The sequence below is a fragment of the Astatotilapia calliptera genome, chromosome 22, assembly GCF_964374335.1.
Source record: "Astatotilapia calliptera chromosome 22, fAstCal68.1, whole genome shotgun sequence".
Taxonomy (NCBI): domain Eukaryota; kingdom Metazoa; phylum Chordata; class Actinopteri; order Cichliformes; family Cichlidae; genus Astatotilapia; species Astatotilapia calliptera.
This window is the reverse complement of record NC_137442.1, coordinates 7,564,419-7,589,060: the sequence shown is the minus strand read 5'-3', so window position 1 is coordinate 7,589,060 and position 24,642 is coordinate 7,564,419. Positions and strand designations below refer to the sequence as shown.

Below are 24,642 nucleotides of genomic sequence, written 5' to 3'. Positions count from 1 at the left end.
TTGATGACCACTCAGCTCTGACTGAAGCGTCCTGTTGATTTACCATCACATTAATGTTCTTACTTTCTGTGGACAACTCGTCATACACAGACTTCAGAATTAGTCCAAGAATGTCACGGTACTGGACCATGAGGCCCAGGGTTTAAGTTCTAATGCACATTTTTGTATCCACATGTGTAGTTTAACGCATCTAGTTGTTTTCTAGTTTGCAGTTTAGTCCTTGGTTTCTTAGTCCCTTTTGTCATCTCTCCTTGGTCCGTGTGTCTACCTGTCATGTTTCATGTCTCTGGTTAGGTTAAGTTCATGTTCTATCTCCATGTCTCTGTGTTTCCTGTTTTATTTTGAAAGAGTCTTCTGTTCTTTGTTCATTGTAGTTAGTGTTACTCTCCCCTGTATTGTCATTATGTTTCCTTCTAGTCAGCTGTGTTCTCATGTGTCTCCACTTCCCCTGATCACCTCATGTGTGTATTTAAGTCCTCAGTCTTCCTTTGTTCGTCGCCGCGTCGTCTGTTCAACTCCCCCCATGTTACGGCAGGTTACAGGACTCTGTGCTGGTCATGTCCATGTTGCTTCCGTGTATACGTTTCATAGTTCTTTGTTGTTCCAGCACAGAGTCCTGGGCCCTATTTCAGGAAGCCGGTTTAGAGCAAAATCTGACTAAGTATACCCTGAGTTAACGAAAACTCTGGTTTTTCGGTTTCACAAAGCGAGTTCAGCTGAAGCCTGAGTGAGTCACTATGACGACACACTCCGTGAAGCTAACCTGCCCCCTAGCAGGTTTACTACAACTAACCCTGACCTTCTCCGCCTCTTTGTCGGAAACCTGACAGTAGGAAGTGTCAGACATGGCGTGCTCCTTCCTTGAAGAGCCAGTAGATCTTGAAGCCCAAATACTCCGCAGAGCTCTCCGCCGGGAGAGAGTGATCAGAGCGCGTATGGACATTTTATCATTACCTGATGATTTCCTGTGCGAACGTTACCGTTTCTCAGCACAATCTATAACTTATTTGGATAACATCCTCAGGCCATATATTGCGCATGTGACACATCGCGGACATGCGCTCAGTCCATTACATATTCTTTGTACTGCACTCCGTTTCTTTGCAAACGGGAGCTTTCTGTACAATATTGGTGACGCTGAGCACGTTTCCAAGGCTACCGTCTGTCGGGCAGTCAGGAATGTTACAGTAGCACTGAAACGTCTCCTGCACTCGTTTGTGGTGTTCCCCGGTCACAGACCCACAAGATTCATCAAAGAGGGATTCCACAAAATTTCAGGTATCAGGATGAACAAAACTCAATGCATGATGTGGTGATACGTGAACTACCACTCAAATGGTACATAAATTTCCAGGGTTCCCAGGCGTGATTGGCTGTATAGATGGCACCCACATTCCAATCATTGCACCCTCAGCAAATGAAGGAGACTATGTGAACAGGAAGTCCTTCCACAGCATCAATGTACAGGTACATAATTCCCTGTAGCATTTCACACCAACAAGTGATGGCATCATGGTAATGGATGCCAATATGTGTTCTCTGCACTGTGTAGATCATATGTGATGCTGCCAACATCATCACAAATGTGGAAGCCAAGTGGCCAGGCTCTGTACATGACTCACGAATCTTCCGGGAATGTACACTGAGCACCAAATTTGGACATGGTGGGTCGAAGTAACTGTGAAATATACAGAGACCAATTGCCACAGGGACGTTTGCACTGACATGTATTCTTCTGTCCTAGGAGAGTTCACTGGCCACCTGCTTGGTGATAGGGGGTACCCATGTCTACCCTATTTTCTCACCCCTTACCCTGACCCTGAACCGGGCCCACAGCAGCGTTATAATCTGGCCCATTGCAGGACACGGGCCAGAGTTGAAATGACCATCGGAATGCTCAAGGCCCGGTTCCAGTGCCTTTGTAGACTCAGGGTCACCCCAGAAAGGGCATGTGACATCATTGTGGCATGTGTGATCCTACACAACATTGCCACAATTAGAGGTGAACACTGTCCAGCTGAACCAGACATCAGCAGTGATCCACACGATGAACATCCTGACCCACCCACGAACGTACAGGATGGAAGAGCAGTCAGAGACACCATATGCCACAACCATTTCCTGTGACCCATCACCCCAACATGTTACATGACAAATACACAGATACTGTGGTCAACTGGCTTTATTGGTCACCCTGTATGTCCTGTACACAAAGTATAAATGCGTATATTAGTATGTTGTACAAACACTGACATGATTCGTCCATCTATGATCACTCCACGCACCCTTAACTGTTGTTCCAGCAGTACAATCTCCAGCTTCGACTTTTGGATCTGCAGCTGGAGGTGCACCATTTCCATGTCGCACTTCTGTATCTTCCTGGCCAGATATGTCTTATACAGCTGCTTTACAGGGAGCTATTGCAACAAAGGACATAGCATTGGCATCCATAGTACATGCCTACTTAGGTTGGTTGTAAATCAGTGCTGAACATCCTACTGTGGAAAGGTTCGTTGTAGGAGTGGCTGGACCCTCTTCCTCTTCATTTCCAGCATCACTCTGCCGGGGACATAGTAAGTCCATGGTGTCATCATAGTACCACATTGTCGTCAGTTGTTATATTTTCCACTGTACACTGTATACCTCATAGTGTGGCTCTGTTGCGGCCTCCTCTGTAGCAGCTGTCACTGTTTCGTCATCATATGCCTGTGGTGGAGACATTTAACAACATTGCTGTTCTACTGTTGACACATGTAGTCTGTGGAGTATTACGAGTACTCACGACTGCATGTCGGTCTGGCTCAACAGGGGGCTGCACCAGATGCAGTACACCATCACCATCAACTGGAAGTATATGGGGTTCATACAGGTCACTCATGACTTATGTGGGCGCCAATGGCAATTACCAGACATACCAATCACCATACACCTCATTGTCAGTATGCTCTCAGAGACAACCGACACTGAGGGAAGGCAAAATCAGTAGGTGTCAGGGTGGAAACGCTTTTATGAGCTTTATGTTGCATTAAGGTATATGTTCATATGTTACTCTTATTGGGAAAAGTACGAAATGTACTACTTGCTCTGTCTCTGGGAACAGGGAGCTCACCCTGTGAGAGGTTAACACACACACACACATGTATGCAAAATTAAAGGACACTGCTATGCTCTTCATAAAGACGTACCACTGCAGCTCGGTGTGTGTGAGTCTCTCCCTGGGCCCTCACCCGTGCAGCACGTTAACAGTTTCCAAGTGTCTCAGTGTTGTTTATTCACCTGACTGTTTGATAACTGTCATTCTCTGACAGTAGGACAATAACTTCACTACGACATAGTTCATTTTGGTCAAGGTGACTGTGCAGAATGGATGTATGCACGCCATGTATTGTTTTGGATTTACCCCTTATGTAGGCACTTGTGTCTTGTGGGGTTATTGCCACAGAGGATGTGCCTCTGCATTATAATCAGAATCAGAAAGGGGTTTTATTGCCAAATGTTGAGCAGGCTGCTGCGGTACTTGCGAAACATATTGTAAGACAAACACTTACATAAACATAAAAATTTAAATTAAAAGTGCTAAGCAGATTGATATATAAATGTATGCACACACAGAGTCATGTGTTTGTTGTGGGAACAGTACTTATGGTTATTGTTCATGAGTCCAACAGCAGCGGGACGAAATTGTTGTTATGGCGAGAGGTTCTTCAGCTGAAGGCAGCCGAAGAAACATGTATTCTGTAAAAATTAATAGTTTACTCATTCTTTGACAAACAGAAGAATGTTTCCTTGCCCCTTCGCTTAAGCTTTTAGAAACAATAATTGTATAACATCTTGTGGTTTACTGTTCAAATTATGGGGAAGTGATTGGGTGTGGCGGGGTCCTCTCCTAAACTTCTCCCAAACAAATGCAGGTGCACAAAAGATTATTTACATAGAAAATAAACAACTGACTTAATTCAAAACAAAACAAACATCTATATATGTAAACAAAACAAGCGGCTGAGCCAGTCTGCATGTTACCCTCACTGTAACATCTCACAGAATGCCCCCGGTAGGCCCTGACTAGTGATGTTCGATTCGTGAACGAATCGTTCAATACTTGAGAATCACTTTACTGACTCATGAATCATCATTCACAAGTGCAACTGACTCACTGACTCATCCCTGTTGCTGTTAGCAAACTAATTCCATTAGTAGAACTATATCTAGCTTATAATTAAAATTGTGGGGGGGGAACAACAGACAGATTCTTAACAAAAGCATTTCTGCTCTGAACTGGAAGAAAAAACCCTGAGTAGAAGCTCACATCAAGACAATAGCTCCTCAGTTCACAGTAGCATCGCTCAGCTAACATGCTAACAGCACATTTGAGTTACTCACCCCCTCCCTTGCTGTGCTCAATCGTAGCGAATCACTCAGGACTCACTAACTATGGGCTCAAAATGTGGTCATAAATATTTTGTACTTGTAAATCAGGATTTGTATGTGTGAAAAAGATTTGTGTGTGTGTGTGTGTGTGTGTGTGTGTGTGTGTGTGTGTGTGTGTGTGTGTGTGTGTGTGTGTGTGTGTGTGTGTGTGTGTGTGTGTGTGTGTGTGTAAAAAAGATTTCTATGTGTACAAAGAATTTTTTTGCCCTCTACTGCTGAGTCTGTCAGTCTGATCCACAACTTGTCATCTTCATTCATGATGTTTCTCATTCTTCTCTCCAGAAATGTCTGAACAGAAACAGTTGAGGAAATGACCTCACTGGAAATATCTGTGTAGGTTCTGAGTCACACAGGTCGTGGTAGAAGCAAGCTTAGTTTAGGTTAAATTTAGGACATTTTTTAAACTCCAGTCTCTTTCTTCCCGAGCTCCTTGTTGGATTTTTCTGTGCTGAGATGATGAAACATAACAATGTGATTTAATGCATAAGAACATGAACCCTCATGCTGGTTCATGTTCGGCTCAACATTTAGCTCTACATTAATCTCTGCTTTATTAGAAGTTCAGTAAGATTCTTGTTACAGAAACTTAACAAAATTAAAATAACAAAACTCTTTCAAATTATGTAAAAATGCTCTATTTAATTTATCAATGACTTAATAAGTTGTATTTTCTAATAAATTTGGTGCTGTAACAGAAATTCCCCAACTTATATTATAATGTTGATCAAAAACACTAAAGAAATGTGAATACTGTACAAGTTTACAGTTTTTTGTTTACAGCTTTATTTTTGAGACCTTCCAATTGTTTTAATGTTTCTTTGTGTCTCATGTGTTCAAATGCTGATTAATAAATTTAATAAACAAAGATTTTGTTAATTACAACATAATAAAACAAAAAGATCTTAGAACAGCATTGGAAAAAAGTGATACGATGATCAGCTGGAACTTAAAATAAATAAATAATGAGACATTTTTTCTGTCCTCTCTTCTCTATGGTCGAGGTTTAGAATTACAGATGTGTTTAGCAGATTAGACAGTGGGTTTTTTGCCACTATTTGAATTATCAAATAATTTATTAGTAATAATTAATTTATTAATGTATAAATGAATAAAAGACAATCAAAGTAATTTCAAACTAAAGAAGTATAATAAATGTATAATAAACTAAAGTAATTTGCAAATGAATTTACCGAAGCATATTTTATTCATTTATCTTTATTCATTATTAAATCTTAAAATGCTTTATTTTAATGTGCATGATCTCCCAGTCATCTGTATAAAGGTACAGTATCTACAGGCAGGGGCGGAGCGTGGGGGTGGCTTACTGGGCTTAAGCCCGGGTTGTTTTGTCAGAAGCCCGGGGTATTTTGGAGTGTAATTTTTTCATAGATGTCTGGCTGACAACTGTATAAAACAAAAAGTACACACAATATTCGAAGCACATAGTGCACACTGTGGGAATTTACGACTGTGCGTGAATCCCCCCCTGATATTGGTATGATCCAAGCTCAGGCACTAAGCGACTGAGCGAGGGGGCGGGGCAGCTGCTGCCCGTGAGTGCGCTGTTGGAGAGACGGAGCCAGCCATACTAAGGAGAGCTTAAGTTTGACCAGGTACCAAAGCAAATCATTCGTACCGTACAAATAATGTAAATATGATGGTGCATCACGAAAGATTGATATCAAACTGATCACTTGACCAATATTACGTTACTTGCTCTTCAAGTGAATCAACAAATGGCGAAATGAAAAGCCGAACAAATGCTATTTTTTTTTAGAGATTCTTAGCTTACGTGTGTTTATTTCATATTTTCAGTTCTTACCCTCCCCGACTAAATCGGTTTCAGTTATGTACTGAAATATAAGAATGGACATTAGAGGGTTCTTTCAAAGAAAAACTCAGGTAAATGTTATTTTATATATTATGCTTTGTATGTTGTTCAGTATATTTGTATGCAAAACAAGAGGAATTTCAGTACACAGCAGGATATTCACATTTGTAACCAGATATTTACACTTTAGGGAGAAAACATAAAACATTTTTACTGCACAACATCAATTTAGAGTAAACTTTTGTTTTAGATAAATATTGAAATATCTTTTGAATTAGTTAAATGTCACAATAAAGAGAGACAGAGCTTTCTGTTTTTTATCACTTTCATCAAATTTAGGAGTACATGTACACTAAGTTTATTGTTAATTAATAAGAAAACTCCAGACGATTCCATTCTGAGCTGAAGAAGCTTCTGATAGGTTAGTAGAGTCCATGTGAGTAAACTGGTGGCACAGCTGTGGATGCATATAAGACAAAACACAGAGCCTGTTTCTGTGACATGGGAAAATCAAGAGATGTCAACAAAACACCAGGAAAAGAACTGTGGAGCTCCATAAGTGTGGCTCAATTTTGAATACAATTTGGTGCCATTTACAATTAAGAAATACAGACGATTTCTCTCTTTACTCTTAAAGTTAACAAATATGTTTTTTATATTTATCAATCTAAAAAAATAAACATTTAGTCTGATTTGATGTTACAATTTAAAAGTGTTTGTGTTTTTATCTGAAGAGTTTGTAAATATCTGGTTTCAACTGTATATTTGATGATTGTCAGCACAAAGAGGGAGAGAGGAACAGAGAGGGAGAGAGAAAGGAGCAGAGAGGGAGATGGAGAATGAGGACAGAACAGAGATGAACAAGAGCAGGTGAGACACACATGTTAGTCAAATGGTTGTTTACCAAAAGTATCACTGTATCATAGGTACTCATGTATCTCGTACCTAGTGTTTCTTTTTAGGTTTGTTATTTTTCAAATTCTATATTTATTAAGTTATGAAGGCTTGTTTGCACAACAAGGCTAAATAATTATATAAACCTTTCTCAATCTAAATATTGTACTTTGGTAAAATTAAAAAATAAGTGTAGTGCAGGTCTATGATGATTTTTAGTGCTACTATCATCTAGTTCTGATTCTGGTTCTGTCTTGGTTAAGTCCCAAGTAGTCCTGATTTTGAACTGTTGTAGTCCTGTTTTAATTCTGGATCAGTTCTTGGTCTGGTTGAATTGGGGTTTAGTCCTCGTGTCTTGATACAGCCCTGATTTTGTTCTGCCTTGCTGCTTAATTAAAAAACTAGCTTAAGGTGTTCTGCACATGTGATATATATTTTTCCCTATATGAAGTCATTCTTTTTTGAACAAAACTCAAAACAGAGCCAATTAATCTTTCAGTCATTTCTACCCCCCCCCCCCCCCCCCCATACTATCCTTTTGGGCTAAGCCCCGGGTGTTTCAAATGTCTGGCTCCGCCTCTGTCTACAGGTCTGAATGTCTATGGGCAGAACTTTGTGCCAGACCTGGAAGCGCCCTCTTGTGGTGTAACTTAGGATCGCACTCCACTTAAAATTAAAAATACACTTGAAATCTTAAAATTAAGATCCTTCTTTAACAATTGATCAATTGATTAATATCTATTAATAATATGTAATGATATCTAATGATTTATAATTTGTCGCCGGTTTTGCTTCAGATCCTGGATGCCCCCCTCCCCCCGCAAAAAAAAAGTGGGTTAACACAAGAAGCCGACAGGATTTTACAACAACAGCAAATGTTCTGTTGCTCATTTAATTTCTTGTCATTCAAACACACATTTGAAAAAAGAAAAAAACAACAGCAGCACCACACAGTCAGAGGTTTTTCAGGAGTCACAGATGTGAGAGTTAAGAAATGTGTATCATTTACCACATTTACAAACAGCTTCTCACACTGAAAACTCTGAGAACCACAGCCTCCTTTTCTTGTACTGGATGAATCGATGTTAAATGTTGCATTCCTATTTTTAATAACACTGACGTGAATTACTTATTCCATTGTAACACTTCACGTCTTTCTTTCTTCGTTCCTTTCGTTTTCCTGTAAAAGTGATAATAAATAATTCATAGGTTCTTCTGTTATATGATGTACTCATTGATTCAGTATCCAAAATACGTTTTAACTTTCTAGATGGCTTTAAGTTTACAAAACAGGATAATTTATTGTTTTATTATAAAAATTAATGAATTTCACAGGTGCTCCCACATTTCTTGTTCGTGTTAATCGCTTCAAAACTAAAAAGTATCAGATGCAAAATATTACTCATGTTGATTTTACTGTGTTCATTTTGTTTCTGTTTGTGCCATTATTTTAAAAATTGCATCACTTCATCCTGGTGTTTCATATGTGAATTTCAGTCACATACTTTTTTAAACTTTCCTCTTACTCCTGCTTTCTCACAAATACTTCTGTGAGGCTTTGAGCAAAATGCATCAAACCAACACTTCAGATCATCAGCTCCGCCTTGTTCTCCCATCCTCGCACAGTCCTCTCCATCAGGATGTTCTTCATGTGTCCCGTTCCAATTGTCTGGCTCATTGTTGCTCCAAAACGTCAAACTAAGAGTTGAAGAACAAAAATAACTGGTTTAGTAAAAACTGATAACTTTAATTCTGGAAATGAATAAAATATATTTTCACAACAATCAAACCTTTGATGCAGTGGTGATCTGTCCACCCACACCCATCTGCCCTCTACTGCTGAGTCTGTCAGTCCGATCCAGAACTTGTCCTCATAATCAGTCATTACATCTCTCAGTTTTCTCTCCAGGAACCTCTGATCACAAAAAGAAGATGAAAATGACTTTGTTAGACTTTTCTGTGCTGAGAAGGTGAAACATAAAGATGTGATATAACATGTAAGAACATGAACCTGCAGCAGTGTTTCATACCTGCTCCTCTATGCTGTCTATCTTAACCAGCTCTCCTCTTTTAGCTCTACACTCATCTCTGCTCTGTTCCCAGGATGATTTACTGGTGGAGAAGTAATAGCACTTTCCTCCATGTTGCTCCCAGCCTTCTTCACATTTATAACAAGGATCATCTTTGAAGAGATTACAGCAACGACTTCAGTCAGGTGGAAGAAATCACTGTTCATGTTTGTGTGAACTTAGCTTGAAGTTTGTGTCTCAGAGACAAAATCCATAACTTACCTATTACTTTAGGTGCTGGACAGGTCGGCTGCACAGTGCTGCATGGTTTTATCTTAGAGAGAGTCTCTGTTAGAATAAAGAATAAAACAGTCATCAGTCATTCATCATCTATTTTTATCTAAAGTTTGAATTAAAAACAAATAATCATTCACATGGAATAAAAAAGACAGACTCAGCTGTGTGTCATGAGTTTGATTTAGACTGAAGGTTAGAAACAATCAGCTGTATATGCTTACCTGTCAGATTTCTTTCACACTTCATTTTGTGATGTTTCAGGTTTTCGAGCTCGTTGTTCGTTCTAATTTTGTCAAATGCTGATTAAAAAAGAACAAATAAACCAGTCAGTCAGTGAGGTTTGTTTACACTGAAAAGATTTTTGTAGCTTTGTGTTTTCAGTGTTTCTTTAGTTACTGCTGATTTAAAAATGAGAGAAACAGACAGATTTTTCAGAAAACAAGAAAAACACTGAAAAGTTGGACACATCTTTAATTTGCTGCAACATGATTAAAACGGAGCCAATCTGCAGTGTTTTACACCTTCACTGTAAATATTTTTCTCATCAGATTATTGATTTTTTTAAGTTAAGTAAGACGAAGGAAAACACACAAACTCACAGAGACGATAAATAATGATGAGAGCAGCTGCCAGCAGGATACAGAGAACCACCAGTGCCACTCTCTCTGTGGTGACCTTTGACCCTCTGTTTGATTTTTCATGCCGAGAGTCAGGAGCTTCACCTGATGAACATTTAGAGGAGACACAATGTGAGAGTTCAGAAAAATGTGTATTTATCAGTTACAACAGTTTAAACAGTTTGTCATGCTACAATACTTTAGTACTATTAAAGTACACTGAACTGTAGCTGAGTGTCAATACAAGAACATTAAAGATGATTAAGATGCTTTGAACAGGAAACACTTGAGTTAAAACATGTTAACATGTCACACATCCTTTTGGTCAGTTCCTGTTTTTGTTTTTGCTCTTCACATCTTCATTTTGCTTTTAAACATTCTTTCTTCATCAATTACTTTTGACTGTTACATTTCTGATTTATGCAATAAATAAAGAAAAATAATTGATATGATTAGACAATGAATGTGGGCTCTACATATTTTTAAGTCATATACATATAATGTTGTTCTGTTCCAGCACAAACATCATAACTTTAATCAAAAGTCTGATGATGATCACTCAGATGTGACTGAAGCTCCGTCACCTTCCTGTTGTCTTACCACCACATTAATGTTCTTACCGTCTATGAAGCTCTGCGGACGACTCATCATGCTGAAACTTCAAGATCCTGACTTCAGACGTAATCCAACAGTCTCTGAATCACAAAACACAACAAAATGTTGAAATTATGTTTCCTTTATTATTTATCATAGATTCAATTCTTTATACATTTAACAGAAACTAAATGTAGCTAAGCTTTGATGCTTAATTTAATTGCTTCCTTACTCACTGTGGCTTCTGTTTTACAGCTTAAAAAGCCCTGTTGGCCTGTTCCTAAAGAGGAGGGAGGAGGCTTCATCTACAGTCTGGCTCCTCCTGTCAGAATAACTGCTGTTTTTATAACTGAAGGAAGGTTTCTTTTTTTATTATTGAAATATCTGTCCCTGTGGTACATTGTGCTGATCTCTTGCATACAAATGCAACAACAGTTTTATGAGTTGTATCACATTTGCAGGCGGTTAAAAGGAAGATAAAAATAAAATGTATTAAAACAGAACAAAATGAGGAACTGCCCATGAGATGAGGTGATATTTTAGGGCGTTGTTAAAATAGTTGTTTCACAAATTTGGCACAACCTAAAGGTTTCTCAACAATCAAGCCTTTTACACAGTCCTGAACCATCCACCCACAAATATCTGATCTGATCCACAACTTGTCATCTTCATTCATGATGTTTCTCATTCTTCTCTCCAGAAATGTCTGAACAGAAACAGTTGAGGAAATGACCTCACTGGAAATATCTGTGTAGGTTCTGAGTCACACAGGTCGTGGTAGAAGCGACTGGAGTTTTTTAAGTTTAGGAAATTTTTAATTTTTAAAAATACTCTATTTAATTTATTAATGGCTTAATTAGTTGTATTTTCTAATAAATTTGATGCTGTACCAGAAATCCCCCAACTTATATTAAAATGTTGATCAAAAACACTAAAGAAATGTGAATACTGTCAAAACAACCATTTAGGGCATAGGTGTCAAACTCTGGCCCGCGGGCCAAATTTGGCCCGCAGCCTAATTACATTTGGCCCGTGAAGCCATACCAAATTACTATTAGAGCTGGCCTACTGGTATTATACAGCTAATATATATATTGTTTAGTATTAAGCTTTGCTTGTTCCATATTCAGTTTTTCAGCAAAACGTGTTTGAGTCCATAAAAAAAGATTCATTCTTATATTTGGAGGAATAAATATATTTCAATAAATATTAACGTTAGCCCGCGACTTTGTTTCAGTTTTGAATTTTGGCCCACTGTGTATTTGAGTTTGACACCCCTGATTTAGGGGGTCAGTCATGACAAGTTTTACAGATTTTTATTTACAGCTTTATTTTTGAGACCCTTGAGACTGTTTTTTAAATGTTTCTTTGACCCTCATTTGTTCAAATGCTGATTAATAAACTGGATAAACAGAAATGGTATGCTGATCATCTGGAACTTAAAATAACTAGATAACAAGACTTTTTTTTCTGACACCTCTGCTCTGTGGTCGAGGTCTAGAATTGCAGATGTGTTTAGCAGATTATAATTATCTATAATTATCACAGTCTAAAGTCATTAAGTATAATAAATGTATAATAAACTAAAAAAGAAAACTTGGAAATGAATTTTCTAAAACGTATTTTATTCAATTAATTTTATTTATTAATAAATCTTGAAATACTTCCTAGTCATCCATATCAGGGTACAGTATCTACAGGTCTGAATGTCTGGAATACAAATTGTCAAGGACCTCGGTCTGAGTGACCCAGGGTCGATGAGCAGTTTGGACTTGTTTATATATTTGCTGGTTTGTGGCTTGTGTCCCTGGTTTTCAGGTTTGTGTGTATAGGTATTTGTGTGTGCGTGTGTGCGCGTTCCAGAGGTCTGGTTTTCAGGCACCATCAGGCCTGGTGGGTGTGTCCCGTTGGGAGGTTGGCCACACCTGAGGAGGATGATCACACACACCTGCAGCTGACCAGGATTGTCGACAGAGGTACATAGAAGTGTGGCTGAGTTCTCCTCGACGCTGGGTTGTTGTGTGACCACCCGTCAGTGTTTTCAGCATAATCAGTGAGTGTTAGTCTGTTGATAATTAGGTGTGTGCTAACAGCTGCCTCTGTGGATTTTCCAGCAGGAGTGCGGTAACGAGAAGGCAGTGAGCACGAGTATCACGGGAGCAGAGATACAGAAGGGGAATCAGGGCACACAGGGATTCTTTGTTGTGCAATTATTTACTACAATGTGTTAGTAAATAACTTTGTTGGTTTAGGGCACTGTGCATATTTACTTTTAGTTACCTGGTAATCCAAAAAATGGAGAAACTTCTTACATGGTTGTAAATCTGTTTGAACAAAGCTGTGGTAATTTTTTTTAACTTTATCAAATACTTTGCCAAGAACATTACTTAAGAATTATTATTATTATTATTATTATTATTATTATTATTATTTAATATGATAAAGTATTATTACTAACCCTAAAAAAACGTGTGTAAAGTTCCTTTGCTTTTTAAATTTGTTGGATAGAAAATATATTTAACTCAAAATGTAATGAACCAACTCATAATTTTTTACCATCACAAAAGGTGCCAAGTGCTACACACACAAACAATTTTAATGTTAATATACATAGATGTGTATATATCTATGAGCAGCTACCTACTGAAACATTAAGCATTAAGGTATTTGAGTGTTGTTTAAATGTTTATAGCCTGGCACAGGCTTTCTAGCTCAGCTATACAGTTGGGGATGTTTTTTCTGCTACTTTTTATCTCATTCAGTGTTCATTGATACTAAAATATCAAATCAAATCAATTTTATTTCTATAGCACATTTAAATGCAACAGCATTGACCAAAGTTCTTCACAATTAGTTAAGAACATGAGAAAACAATAGAAAAACAAATACAGATAATTGAGATGAGGCAATGACAACGTGTAACATAAAAACAAAACAAACGTAACAAAAAAAGTCTGATGGTACTCAAAGTGAACTTGAATTAAAAGCCAACGTAAAAAAGTGAGTTTTAAGACACGATTTGAAAGACTGAAAGACTCTGAAGTACGAATATCATCTGGCAAGTTATTCCAGAGTCTAGGCGCTGCAACTGCGAAGGCCCAACCTCCTCTATGATTCAATCTCAGTTGTACTAAGAGCATCTGGCGAGACGATCTCAGTGCTCATTTAGAGTTATACATGTTGAGGAGTTTGCTTAAATAACTGAGTGCCATACCAAGAATCTTAAAATCTCATCAAATCTCAAAAATCTGCTACAGCTGGAGTGATTTGTTCATATATTCTAGCACCTGTTAAAAGATGTGCAGAATTGCAGTAATCCAGTCTAGAAAGGATGAAGCCATGAATAAGTTTTTCTTTATGCTTTGCTTTTGTTTAAGCTTTGCTTGGATTTTTCCTAATGGCTCAAAGACCACTAACTCAGCTAAAAGTTAGTAAAATTTAACTGAGAACTTCACAAGGAAGCTAAAAACAGACACTGTACTTCCTCGTCAGCAATACGCCTGCGGAGTATGAAGTAGATACACAAAGACAATGCACAAACACACACATACAAATAAGGAGATGACGGACTTCAGAGCCACTTCTTCACTTTGACTCTTCAGTAAAAAGGCAAATCTTGTCTTCAGTTTGTTTCTCTCAGCAATTAACAAACACAACAACAACAGTGAGAGACATAATAGCATTCTCATAATGGACGCTGACTGGACTCATAGGTCATACTCATGTTTATTTCTGCTCTTTACCTACCAGGCAGCTCTACTGTGGCAAATCACACTTAAGGTCTTAACTTCAGAGTAACAGCGTCTGCAACAAAAACACAAAACTAGATTGCAGACTGGTGTGGTTTGAATACTCATGGCTGTTTATAACTTCACTATATTCACATTAAACTAAAATGCAGCAAACAGAATAAAAGGATTTTATAAGATTTTTCTTACAAAACTTTTCTCTCATAGACACACAAACAGAAAAGATTACAGTCTCCATTTACCGTATGTCTGTGAAGGTTCTCAGTCATCCAGGTCAGGTCTCCATTTACCTTTCTGTCTCCTTTGGTAAAGTTCACACCAGAGCAAAGTTCTGCAGACATTCAGACATTTTACAGCTTTGTCAGCATCACTGACAATAGACAACACTGAAAAATGAGGAGGGCTTATAAACTGCCTCACTTCCTCAGAATCTGACTTTTTTTTAAACTATGGGTAATTCACTTCCCTTTCTGCGCTGAGAAAAAAAACACAACATGCATTCAGACTGAACTAGTAAGAAGTAAAGAGCAAAAAAAAAAAAAAAACCACACCACTAATCAACCAGAGGGACTGTTTTTTTCTTCAGTTATTTCTGTGTTGCAAAATATGTTGTATGAAAGCATTTATATGGCCTCAATTTGTGGTGATAAATATTTTGTTCTTGTAACCTTGTAAACAAAAATATCAGATTTTTAGAAGAATGAGAATCAGAGGAGGCCGAGGGAGAGGACATGGAGGTGAAGAAGTTGGAGGAAGAGGACGTGGAGGTGAAGAAGCAAGAGGGTTAGAGGAAGTTAAGAGGAAGAGGACAAGGAGGAGCAAGAAGAGGACGAGGAGGGGAAAGAGGGTAAGAAGAGTAAGAAACAGAATAACTGATGACATCAGAGCTACAATAGTGGACCATGTCATCAACCATGGGATGACCCTGAGGGAAGCTGGCCAACGGGTTCAGCCTAAACTGAGCCACTACACTGTGGCAAGCATCATTAGGACATTTCGAAATGAGAATCGGTAAGTACTTTGTAGCACTGCCAGAGAAACACAACAGTACCATACATGCAAAAATACTGAAATTGTTACTTTACAGAATTGCTAGACGTCCAGATGTTGGGGGCAGAGGCAGAATGTTCACTCCAGAGCAAGAGACCCATATAGTGAACATGGTGATTGCCAATAATGCAATAAGAATGCGCGAAATACAGCAGCGCATAATTGATAATGACACCATCTTTCAAAATATACACAGTGCAAGCATTTCTGCACCAAGTTGTGTACTTACGCGCCACAGAATAAGAATGAAACAAATTTACAGAGTTCCTTTCGAGAGAAACACAGAACGTGTAAAGCAACTGCGATATGACTGTGTGCAGGTAAGCTAGTGTCATTGGTTCTGAATTTGGAAGTGCATACTGTAGTGCTGTGCATGGGCCTGATGTGTTGCATTTGTTTTGTCTTGTCCAGAGAGTGATGGAACTAGAAGCAGATGCAATGGGACATGAGCTACTTTTTGTAGATGAGGCCGGTTTTAACCTCAGTAAAACCAGGAGATGTGGCAGGAACATTATTGGACACTGTGCCATCATCAATGTCCCAGGACAACGTGGTGGTAACATAACCATGTGTGCAGCTATAAGCCAAAATGGTGTTGTTCACCATCATGCAACCATAGGCCCATACAACACTGCACACATTATTGCATTCCTGGACACCTTGCATGACATGCTCACTGTTCAGAGACCAGAGCAGACCCAATATGTCATCATATGGGACAATGTTAGTTTCCATAGGGCTGCTTTGGTCCGCAACTGGTTTACAGACCACCCATCCTTCATGGCACTCAACCTCCCTCCATACTCTCCATTCTTAAATCCCATTGAGGAGTTCTTCTCTGCCTGGCGCTGGAAAGTGTACGACCGTCACCTTCATCAACAGGTAGCCCTGGAGGCAATGGAGGAGGCATGTGGAGATATTGACCAGGCATCATGTCAGGCCTGGATACGGCATTCAAGGAGATATTTTCGCCGGTGCCTTGGACTGAAGGATATCGCATGCGATGTGGACGAAATTTTGTGGCCAGACCCAGAAAGACGACATGATGTAGGCTGATTGTCTTTTTTTCCCCTTTTTTTTGTGAAATTCCTATTTTGTGTTCTGACTTCGTCTTGGTTTTGATGAGTGTGAATAAACACCAATACTTGAAGTTTGGATCCTTGTATGTTTACATGACACTATGACAAAAGTGTGACCTCAAATTGACATCTGTACACAGAGAAAGCAAAAGCCAGATGTGTTTTGTATTCATACCATCAGTTTGCAGTTGGCGCATTGTGTGCTTAGTAGATGATGGCTTGTGTGTACTGTTTGATACGAAAACACCATTTTTACGAAGGTGTGAAGAGTTAATATAGCTGTGTTCGCTTTTGCAAGAGAACTACAATGTTTTGATAATTGGGTGACAGGTTTTCTTATTTGTGTGTAGAGTTTTGCAAAAATAGCCAATAGTTACAAAAAATGTGCTTAAGCAATCAGAAAAAACTGTAATTGTGTGGGGAGAACATAGATGTCCTACCACCCCCATGTGGCAGTCTTTCAATTCTACAAAAGAGAAAATGCACTTACAAAAATACATACATGGAATAGGCCTACAAACAGTCAGACTAACCCTCTATTACAGTACCTCAGTACACTGGCATAGTGATGTACTAAAACATGTTTACTGTGGTACAGTATATAGTACAGTCATTGTAAATGTGTAATTGTTTTCAACATTTACATAATATGATGTCAAAAAAGGTAACTACCTGTTCTCTTCTCCAAATCTTCGGATTATGGTGGACACGGTGAATCTACTGATGTTTGGTTGTACCCTTAGTCCAGCCTCCTTCATTGTCATACCATGGACAAGAACATGGTCAATCACAGTAGCTCTGATTTCATCTGATTTTACTGTTCTTTCTCCTCTCTGACCACCTCGACCACCTTGACCTGCTCAGCCTCCTCTCACACGTACTCCTCTTCTTGGATTTCTATCCATTGTAGTGCCTCACAAACCAGTGCTCTGGCTTATATGTACCCTCACATCATTGGCCACAAGTGTGATAAACACACACAAAACCTTCGACTTGTCTTTCAAAACCAAACACTTGATCCAAAACTATTTTACAGTTTTCTGAATTGCAAAAACACTAAAACCCATTGTAAAAACTAAACTGTCAACTATGAAAACTCTTTCATCAAAAAACATTAGTTTCATGGAAATGTTTCTTTCTTAACAACACTTGTTTATTTCTAACATTCTCAAACATCTCAAAGCATGAGCTGAATATTCCTGCTCTCCAGTGTCCGTTTGTGTGGAAACATGAGAAAAAATGTAAACAATCAACACTGAAATTCAATTCAATTTATTTATACAGCACCAAATCACAACAAAGAGTCGCCTCAAGGTGCTTTATATTATAAGTTACACACTTCAAGAATATATACAGAGAAAAACACAACAATCATATGACCCCTTATGAGCAAGCACTTTAGAGACAGTGGGAAGGAAAAATTCCCTTTTAACAGGAAGAAACCTCCAGCAGAACCAGACTCGGGGCGGGGCCATCTGCTGCGACCGGTTGGGGTGGGAGAAGGAAGACAAGACAAAGTATGTTGTGTTGCTGTTGAAGACTGAGACTGAGACTCCTCCTGTCAGAATAACTGCTTTTATTATAACTGAAACAAGGTTTCTTTATTTATTGTTGAAATGTCTGACCCTGTGGTACATTGTGCTGATCTCTTGCATACAAATGCAACAACAGTTTTATGAGTTGTATCACATTTGCAGGCGGTTAAAAGGAAGATAAAAATAAAACGTATTAAAGCAGAACAAAATGAGGAACTGCCCATGAGATGAGGTGATATTTTAGGGCCTTGTTAAAATAGTTGTTTCACAAATGTGGCACAACCTAAAGTTTTCTCAACAATCAAGCCTTTTACACAGTCCTGAACCATCCACCCACAAATATCTTCCCTCTACTGCTGAGTCTGTCAGTCTGATCCACAACTTGTCATCTTCATTCATGATGTTTCTCATTCTTCTCTCCAGAAATGTCTGAACAGAAACCGTTGAGGAAATGACCTCACTGGAAATATCTGTGTAGGTTCTGAGTCACACAGGTCGTGGTAGAAGCAAGCTTAGTTTAGGAAGTTTAGGTTAAATTTAGGACATTTTTTAAACTCCAGTCTCTTTCTTCCCGAGCTCCTTGTTGGATTTTTCTGTGCTGAGATGATGAAACATAACAATGTGATTCAATGCATAAGAACATGAACCCTCATGCTGGTTCATGTTCGGCTCAACATTTAGCTCTATATTAATCTCTGCTTTATTAGGAGTTCAGTAAGATTCTTGTTACAGAAACTTAACAAAATAAAAATAACAAAACTCTTTCAAATTATTTAAAAATGCTCTATTTAATTTATCAATGACTTAATAAGTTGTCTTTTCTTATAAATTTGGTGCTGTAACAGAAATTCCCCAACGTATATTAAAATGTTGATCAAAAACACTAAAGAAATGTGAATACTGTACAAGTTTACAGTTTTTTATTTACAGCTTTATTTTTGAGACCTTCCAATTGTTTTAATGTTTCTTTGTCTCTCATGTGTTCAAATGCTGATTAATAAATTTAATAAACAAAGATTTTGTTAATTACAACATAATAAAACAAAAAGATCTTAGAACAGCATCGGAAAAAAGTGATACGATGATCAGCTGGAACTTAAAATAAATAAATAATGAGACATTTTTGCCTCTCTTCTCTATGGTCGAGGTTTAGAATTACAGATGTGTTTAACAGATTAGACAGTGGGTTTTTGCCACTATTTGAATTATCAAATAATTCATTAGTAATAATTAATTTATTAATGTATAAATCAATAAAAGACAATCAAAGTAATTTCAAAGTAAAGAAGTATAATAAATGTATAATAAACTAAAGTGATTTGGAAATTCATTCATTTATCTTTATTCATTATTAAATCTTAAAATGCTTTATTTTAATGTGCATGATCTCCCAGTCATCTGTATAAAGGTACAGTATCTACAGGTCTGAATGTCTAGGATACTATGGGCAGAACTTTGTGCCAGACCTGGAAGCGCCCTCTTGTGGTGTAACTTAGGATCGCACTCCACTTAAAATTAAAAATACACTTGAAATCTTAAAATCAAGATCCTTCTTTAACAATTGCTCAATTGATTAATATCTATTAATAATATGTAATGATATCTAATGATTTATAATTTGTCGCTGGTTTTGCTTCAGATCCTGGATGCCCCCCTCCCCCCGCAAAAAAAAGCAGGTTAACACAAGAAGCCGACAGGATTTTACAACAACAGCAAATGTTCTGTTGCTCGTTTAATTTCTTGTCATTCAAACACACATTTGAAGAAAGAAAAAAACAACAGCAGCACCACACTGTCAGAGGTTTTTCAGGAGTCACAGATGTGAGAGTTAAGAAATGTGTATCATTTACCACATTTACAAACAGCTTCTCACACTGAAAACTCTGAGAACCACAGCCTCCTTTTCTTGTACTGGATGAATCGATGTTAAATGTTGCATTCCTATTTTTAATAACACTGACGTGAATTACTTATTCCATTGTAACACTTCACATGTCTTTCTTTCTTCGTTCCTTTTTCCTGTAAAAGTGATAATAAATAATTCATAGGTTCTTCTGTTGTATGATGTACTCATTGATTCAGTATCCAAAATACTTTTTAACTTTCTAGATGGCTTTAAGTTTACAAAACAGGATAATTTATTGTTTTATTATAAAAATTAATGAATTTCACAGGAGCTCCCACATTTCTTGTTCGTATTAATCGCTTCAAAACTAAAAAGTATCAGATGCAAAATATTACTCATGTTGATTTTACTGTGTTCATTTTGTTTCTGTTTGTGGCATTATTTTAATAATTGCATCACTTCATCCTGGTGTTTCATATGTGAATTTCAGTCACATACTTTTTTAAACTTTCCTCTTACTCCTGCTTTCTCACAAATACTTCTGTGAGGCTTTGAGCAAAATGCATCAAACCAACACTTCAGATCATCAGCTCCGCCTTGTTCTCCCATCCTCACACAGTCCTCTCCATCAGGATGTTCACCTTTGTCCCCTGTCCAATTGTCTGGCTCACCTTTGCTCCAAAACGTCAAACTAAGAGTTGAAGAACAAAAATAACTGGTTTAGTAAAAACTGATAACTTTAATTCTGGAAATGAAAAAAATATATTTTCACAACAAACAAACCTTTGATCCAGTGGTGATCTGTCCACCCACACCCATCTGCCCTCTCCTGCTGAGTCTGTCAGTCCGATCCAGAACTTGTCCTCAGCTTCAGTCATTAAATCTCTCAGTCTTCTCTCCAGGAGCCTCTGATCATGAAAAGAAGATGAAAATGACTTTGTTAGACTTTTCTGTGCTGAGAAGGTGAAACATAAAGATGTGATATAACATGTAAGAACATGAACCTGCAGCAGTGTTTCATACCTGCTCCTCTCTGCTGTCTATCTTAACCAGCTCTCCTCCTTTAGCTCTACATTCATCTCTGCTCTGTTCCCAGGATGATTTACTGATGGAGAAGTAATAGCACTTTCCTCCATGTTGCTCCCAGCCTTCTTCACATTTAGAACAAGGATCATCTTTGAAGAGATTACAGCAACGACTTCAGTCAGGTGGAAGAAATCACTGTTCATGTTTGTGTGAGCTTAGCTTGAAGTTTGTGTCTCAGAGGCAAAATCCATAACTTACCCATTACTTTAGGTACTGGACAGGTCGGCTGCACCGTGCTGCATGATTTTATCTTAGAGAGAGTCTCTGTTAGAATAAAGAATAAAACAGTCATCAGTCATTCATCAGGAATGTCTGACCAAATATCAAAGTGTATCTTAAATATTCATACCTGTGAGATTATTATCACACTTCATTTTGTCATCTTCCAGATATTTGACCTTCTTGTTAGTTTTAATTATTTCAAATGCTGATTTAAAAAAGATCAAACAAATACACAAACAAATAAATTAGTCAGTAAACATTTTTCTTTACACTGAAAACATTCTTATAGCTCTGAAAATGTAAAAGACAGTATTTTGGGGAAACATTAAACAGAAGCATTATTCTTCTTAACATTACTTAAAATAATTGATTTTACTTTAAGTCTTATTAAATTCTAATGTTAACTCACTGGTAAAACACAGAGCAGCTGCCAGGAGAACACCGAGAACCACCAGGACCACTCTCTCTGAGGTGACCTTTGACCCTTTCCTCACCACAGCTTGTTGAGGATCCTCTGAATAGTGAGAAAAGGAAACACGTTAGAGATGTGAGATGTGGTGTAAATGTGGTTGAGAATTTTATTGAGCTAGATTTTAGATGTTAATGTTCTCACTGTATTTGTACAAAGAACACGATTCACTGGCTCGTTCTTCGAGCTCAGAATCACAGATTTAAAACACACAAACCTCAAAGGTAAACATATGACTTATAAGCAAGCCAAACAATAACATATTTGACTGAACCGTAAGAGAGATGAAGAAAAGAGTGCAGGCAGATGAGTATGACAACTCAGGTCGAGTGGTTTAGAGACAAAGTTAGAGAGGTGAGGCTGAGATGGTTTGGACATGTGCAGAGAAGCAACAGTGGTTAAAGTGGACAAAGGATCTTGAAGATGGAGCTGCCAATAAGAATGACCACAGAGAAGATACATGGATGTTGTAAAAGGAGGATGCTAGCAATACGGCCCCTGTCATCACCCCCTAAAGGAAGCAGTCGAAAAAAGATGAAGATTAAGGAGAACGCTGGCTTTGCATTAATTACAGCATCAAAGAAATATATATTTGTTATCCTGAGTGCTTATGTGGAGAGAATTAGGACAGAATCTTTAGCCGGGAATAAACACATATCGGCAGTTTGCATGAAATAATTTTGAAGGAAATTACATTTTTATTAAAAAATAACATGTCAGTAAGAGGAAGTAGGATTTTTAGTAAAGAAGATCTTTTGTACTGCAGATGCCTGATGAGCTATTTCCCAGGCAACTGTATTCTCATACTTGTAAACTTCACAAACATGTTTGTAACAAAGCCTGAAAAATGAAGGAGATGCTTCTTACATGGTTAAAGGTGTAAGAGGGTGCATTTTAACCCAGAGTATGTCCTTTTACTCAACTAACCCCGTAAAGTTTTATTGTCAATATACATCTAACCAAACAGTGGATGAGGACAACAGTTACAAGTCAAAAATATACTGGTAACCTAATTAAAACAAAAATGATATGAAAACTAATCTCCTGGATGAAACTGTGCATCCACTAACTGTCTTATGTAGACTACAAATAAGGAAAAATAAAAAACAATGTTAACAATGTTTAACAATTTTAATTTTTTTAAAAATGAAGTAGAGAGTGAGGAGGAACTGAGGGACAAAGAAAAACGGGTTGCATGGAGCTACAAGTTTCGTTTAGATAAATGAGCAGAGTGTCTGGTCAGAGTCGGTCTTTTGGGGACTAAAATTGACGAATTTTATGCAAATGATCTTTTAGCAGAGAACTGCTCCTCAGACAACCTCAAACTCAGCACCGCAGTTCCTCTTCTGCAATAAGACGGACCAGTGGTTTCAGAGAAATGTAAAGAAACTGCATCAACATTAACACGCATGCACACACAGAGAAACTAATTTATTTAAAGGAACCACTCCTTCAGAACCACTTCCTCATTTTTTAATTAACTTTTACGTCTCTTTATAATTTCCTCAGTATAAACAAAAAAAGAAACCCCAAATTTTTTTTAAAAAATGGGGAAACTTGTAAATGAGACACTTAAAAAAACGAGTGGGTCTGATGTTGTCAAATTTAATTTACATTAAATTTAGAATAAAGTGTGGTGACAACTCAACTACAATTTTGTTTTTGTTCTTTAATAATTTTATTTCAGCTACTTTTTATACTGACAGCCTCTGTGGTGCAGTAATGTCTATCATTTATCTCATATTCATCATTGTCATCTTTTTGTCTTAAGTACTACTGTAAAAGTTTGGTGTGTTTATGTGTTGCACACATTTTGACCTTCTTTTTAAAATTTACATAAAGCTACAATTTTGGAACAAATGTTCTGCTTTTTTTCTTTTTACTGATTCAGATGGATGTTTTGTTTTCAACGACAGAGCTCTGTTTGACCAAAAAACACATTTCTGCTTTATTTTAGGAAAAAGTGCTTCCTCTATTGTCTGTTTACTTAATAGCAAACACTAACTGGAGCTCACAGTTAATCCTCCTGTTTATTAATTACTGCTGTTTTCCTACCAGACAGCTCTGCTGTGGATGGCTGAGTCTTTGAGATCTTGATTTCAGAGTAAGTCGAGTCAGTCGATGTGTTAACGGCCTCTGTAATGAAAGATGAAACCGGATTGTTGCGCAGCTACCACTGAAAATGGCTGCCAATAAAATGAGCGGCTGTAAAATAAATCACTGTATTCACATTACACTCACACCTAAGATGTAATATAAACAGCTTTTCAGAGATTCTTTTAGGAATCTTCTACATGTAGTAAGATGACTAGATAAGTCTCACCATTGGCTCTCTTTTTTCCTCTTGCAAGCTTCACATCGGAGTATACTACCTCAGCTTCAGGCATTTTGCTGTGTGTGTGTGTGGCTGCTGTGTATTAGCAGTTCTAAAAGAGAAGTTTCACAGCATGCAGACAAAAAAAAACCTTCCTCACAAGAACCCACCCAAATCTCTTTTTTTTTTTTAACTTGTGGTAATTTACTTCCTGTTTTGGCGGGATAAAATGAAGTAATCTTCCATTTCAGCTCAGTGATGAATGTGCCATAAAACATCCAGTTTCACAGGAAGGTCACACACATACACGCATATATATATACGTGCGTGTGTGTGTGTGTGTGTGTGTGTGTGTGTGTGTGTGTGTGTGTGTGTGTGTGTGACCTGTGAAGCTAGAGTGGCTATTTGTTGCGCACATTTTGTCCTTCTTTTTTAAATTTTATTACAGACAGAAATTGTTTTGGAACATATAAAATTATTTGTTCTACATTTTGTTTTCTTTTTACTGATTCTGTCGCATGTTTTGTTTCCAATGCTCGTGTCTTAAATACACATTTTGTGTTACAGCCTTTTTCCAAAATGCATTAAATTCATTTTCACCTCAAAATTCTACACAATTTTA

General features: G+C 37.7%; 2 protein-coding genes and 1 long non-coding RNA gene across 4 annotated transcripts; 1 reads left to right on the top strand and 2 right to left on the bottom strand.

Moving 5' to 3' along the window:
- The first annotated feature begins 5,915 nt into the window (after window positions 1-5,915).
- LOC145423531 (uncharacterized) lies at window positions 5,916-6,330 on the top strand. Its single transcript, XR_013904584.1, has 2 exons — window positions 5,916-6,041; window positions 6,244-6,330. It is a non-coding gene; the product is annotated as an uncharacterized LOC145423531 (long non-coding RNA).
- A 1,678-nt stretch (window positions 6,331-8,008) lies between these two features.
- LOC145423530 (C-type lectin domain family 4 member E-like) lies at window positions 8,009-15,611 on the bottom strand. 2 transcript variants are annotated; one of them, XM_080296158.1, is made up of 9 exons: window positions 14,662-15,611; window positions 14,418-14,474; window positions 10,697-10,771; window positions 10,059-10,181; window positions 9,681-9,758; window positions 9,445-9,510; window positions 9,184-9,335; window positions 8,944-9,068; window positions 8,009-8,851 (listed from the first exon to the last, which is right to left on the bottom strand). In XM_080296158.1, exons 3-9 carry the CDS (start codon window positions 10,725-10,727, stop codon window positions 8,647-8,649), a joined length of 780 nt encoding a protein of 259 aa, XP_080152284.1. In that variant the 5' UTR covers window positions 10,728-10,771; window positions 14,418-14,474; window positions 14,662-15,611; the 3' UTR covers window positions 8,009-8,646. The 2 variants fall into 2 exon arrangements, with proteins under 2 accessions (XP_080152284.1, XP_080152285.1); XM_080296159.1 differs by lacking the exon at window positions 14,418-14,474.
- Window positions 15,612-19,779: 4,168 nt separating this feature from the next.
- LOC113015298 (C-type lectin domain family 4 member E-like) lies at window positions 19,780-24,187 on the bottom strand. The gene is made up of 8 exons (XM_026157255.2): window positions 24,030-24,187; window positions 23,762-23,842; window positions 21,647-21,751; window positions 21,365-21,442; window positions 21,214-21,279; window positions 20,953-21,104; window positions 20,713-20,837; window positions 19,780-20,620 (listed from the first exon to the last, which is right to left on the bottom strand). Exons 1-8 carry the CDS (start codon window positions 24,091-24,093, stop codon window positions 20,416-20,418), a joined length of 876 nt encoding a protein of 291 aa, XP_026013040.2. The 5' UTR covers window positions 24,094-24,187; the 3' UTR covers window positions 19,780-20,415.
- Window positions 24,188-24,642: the final 455 nt, after the last annotated feature.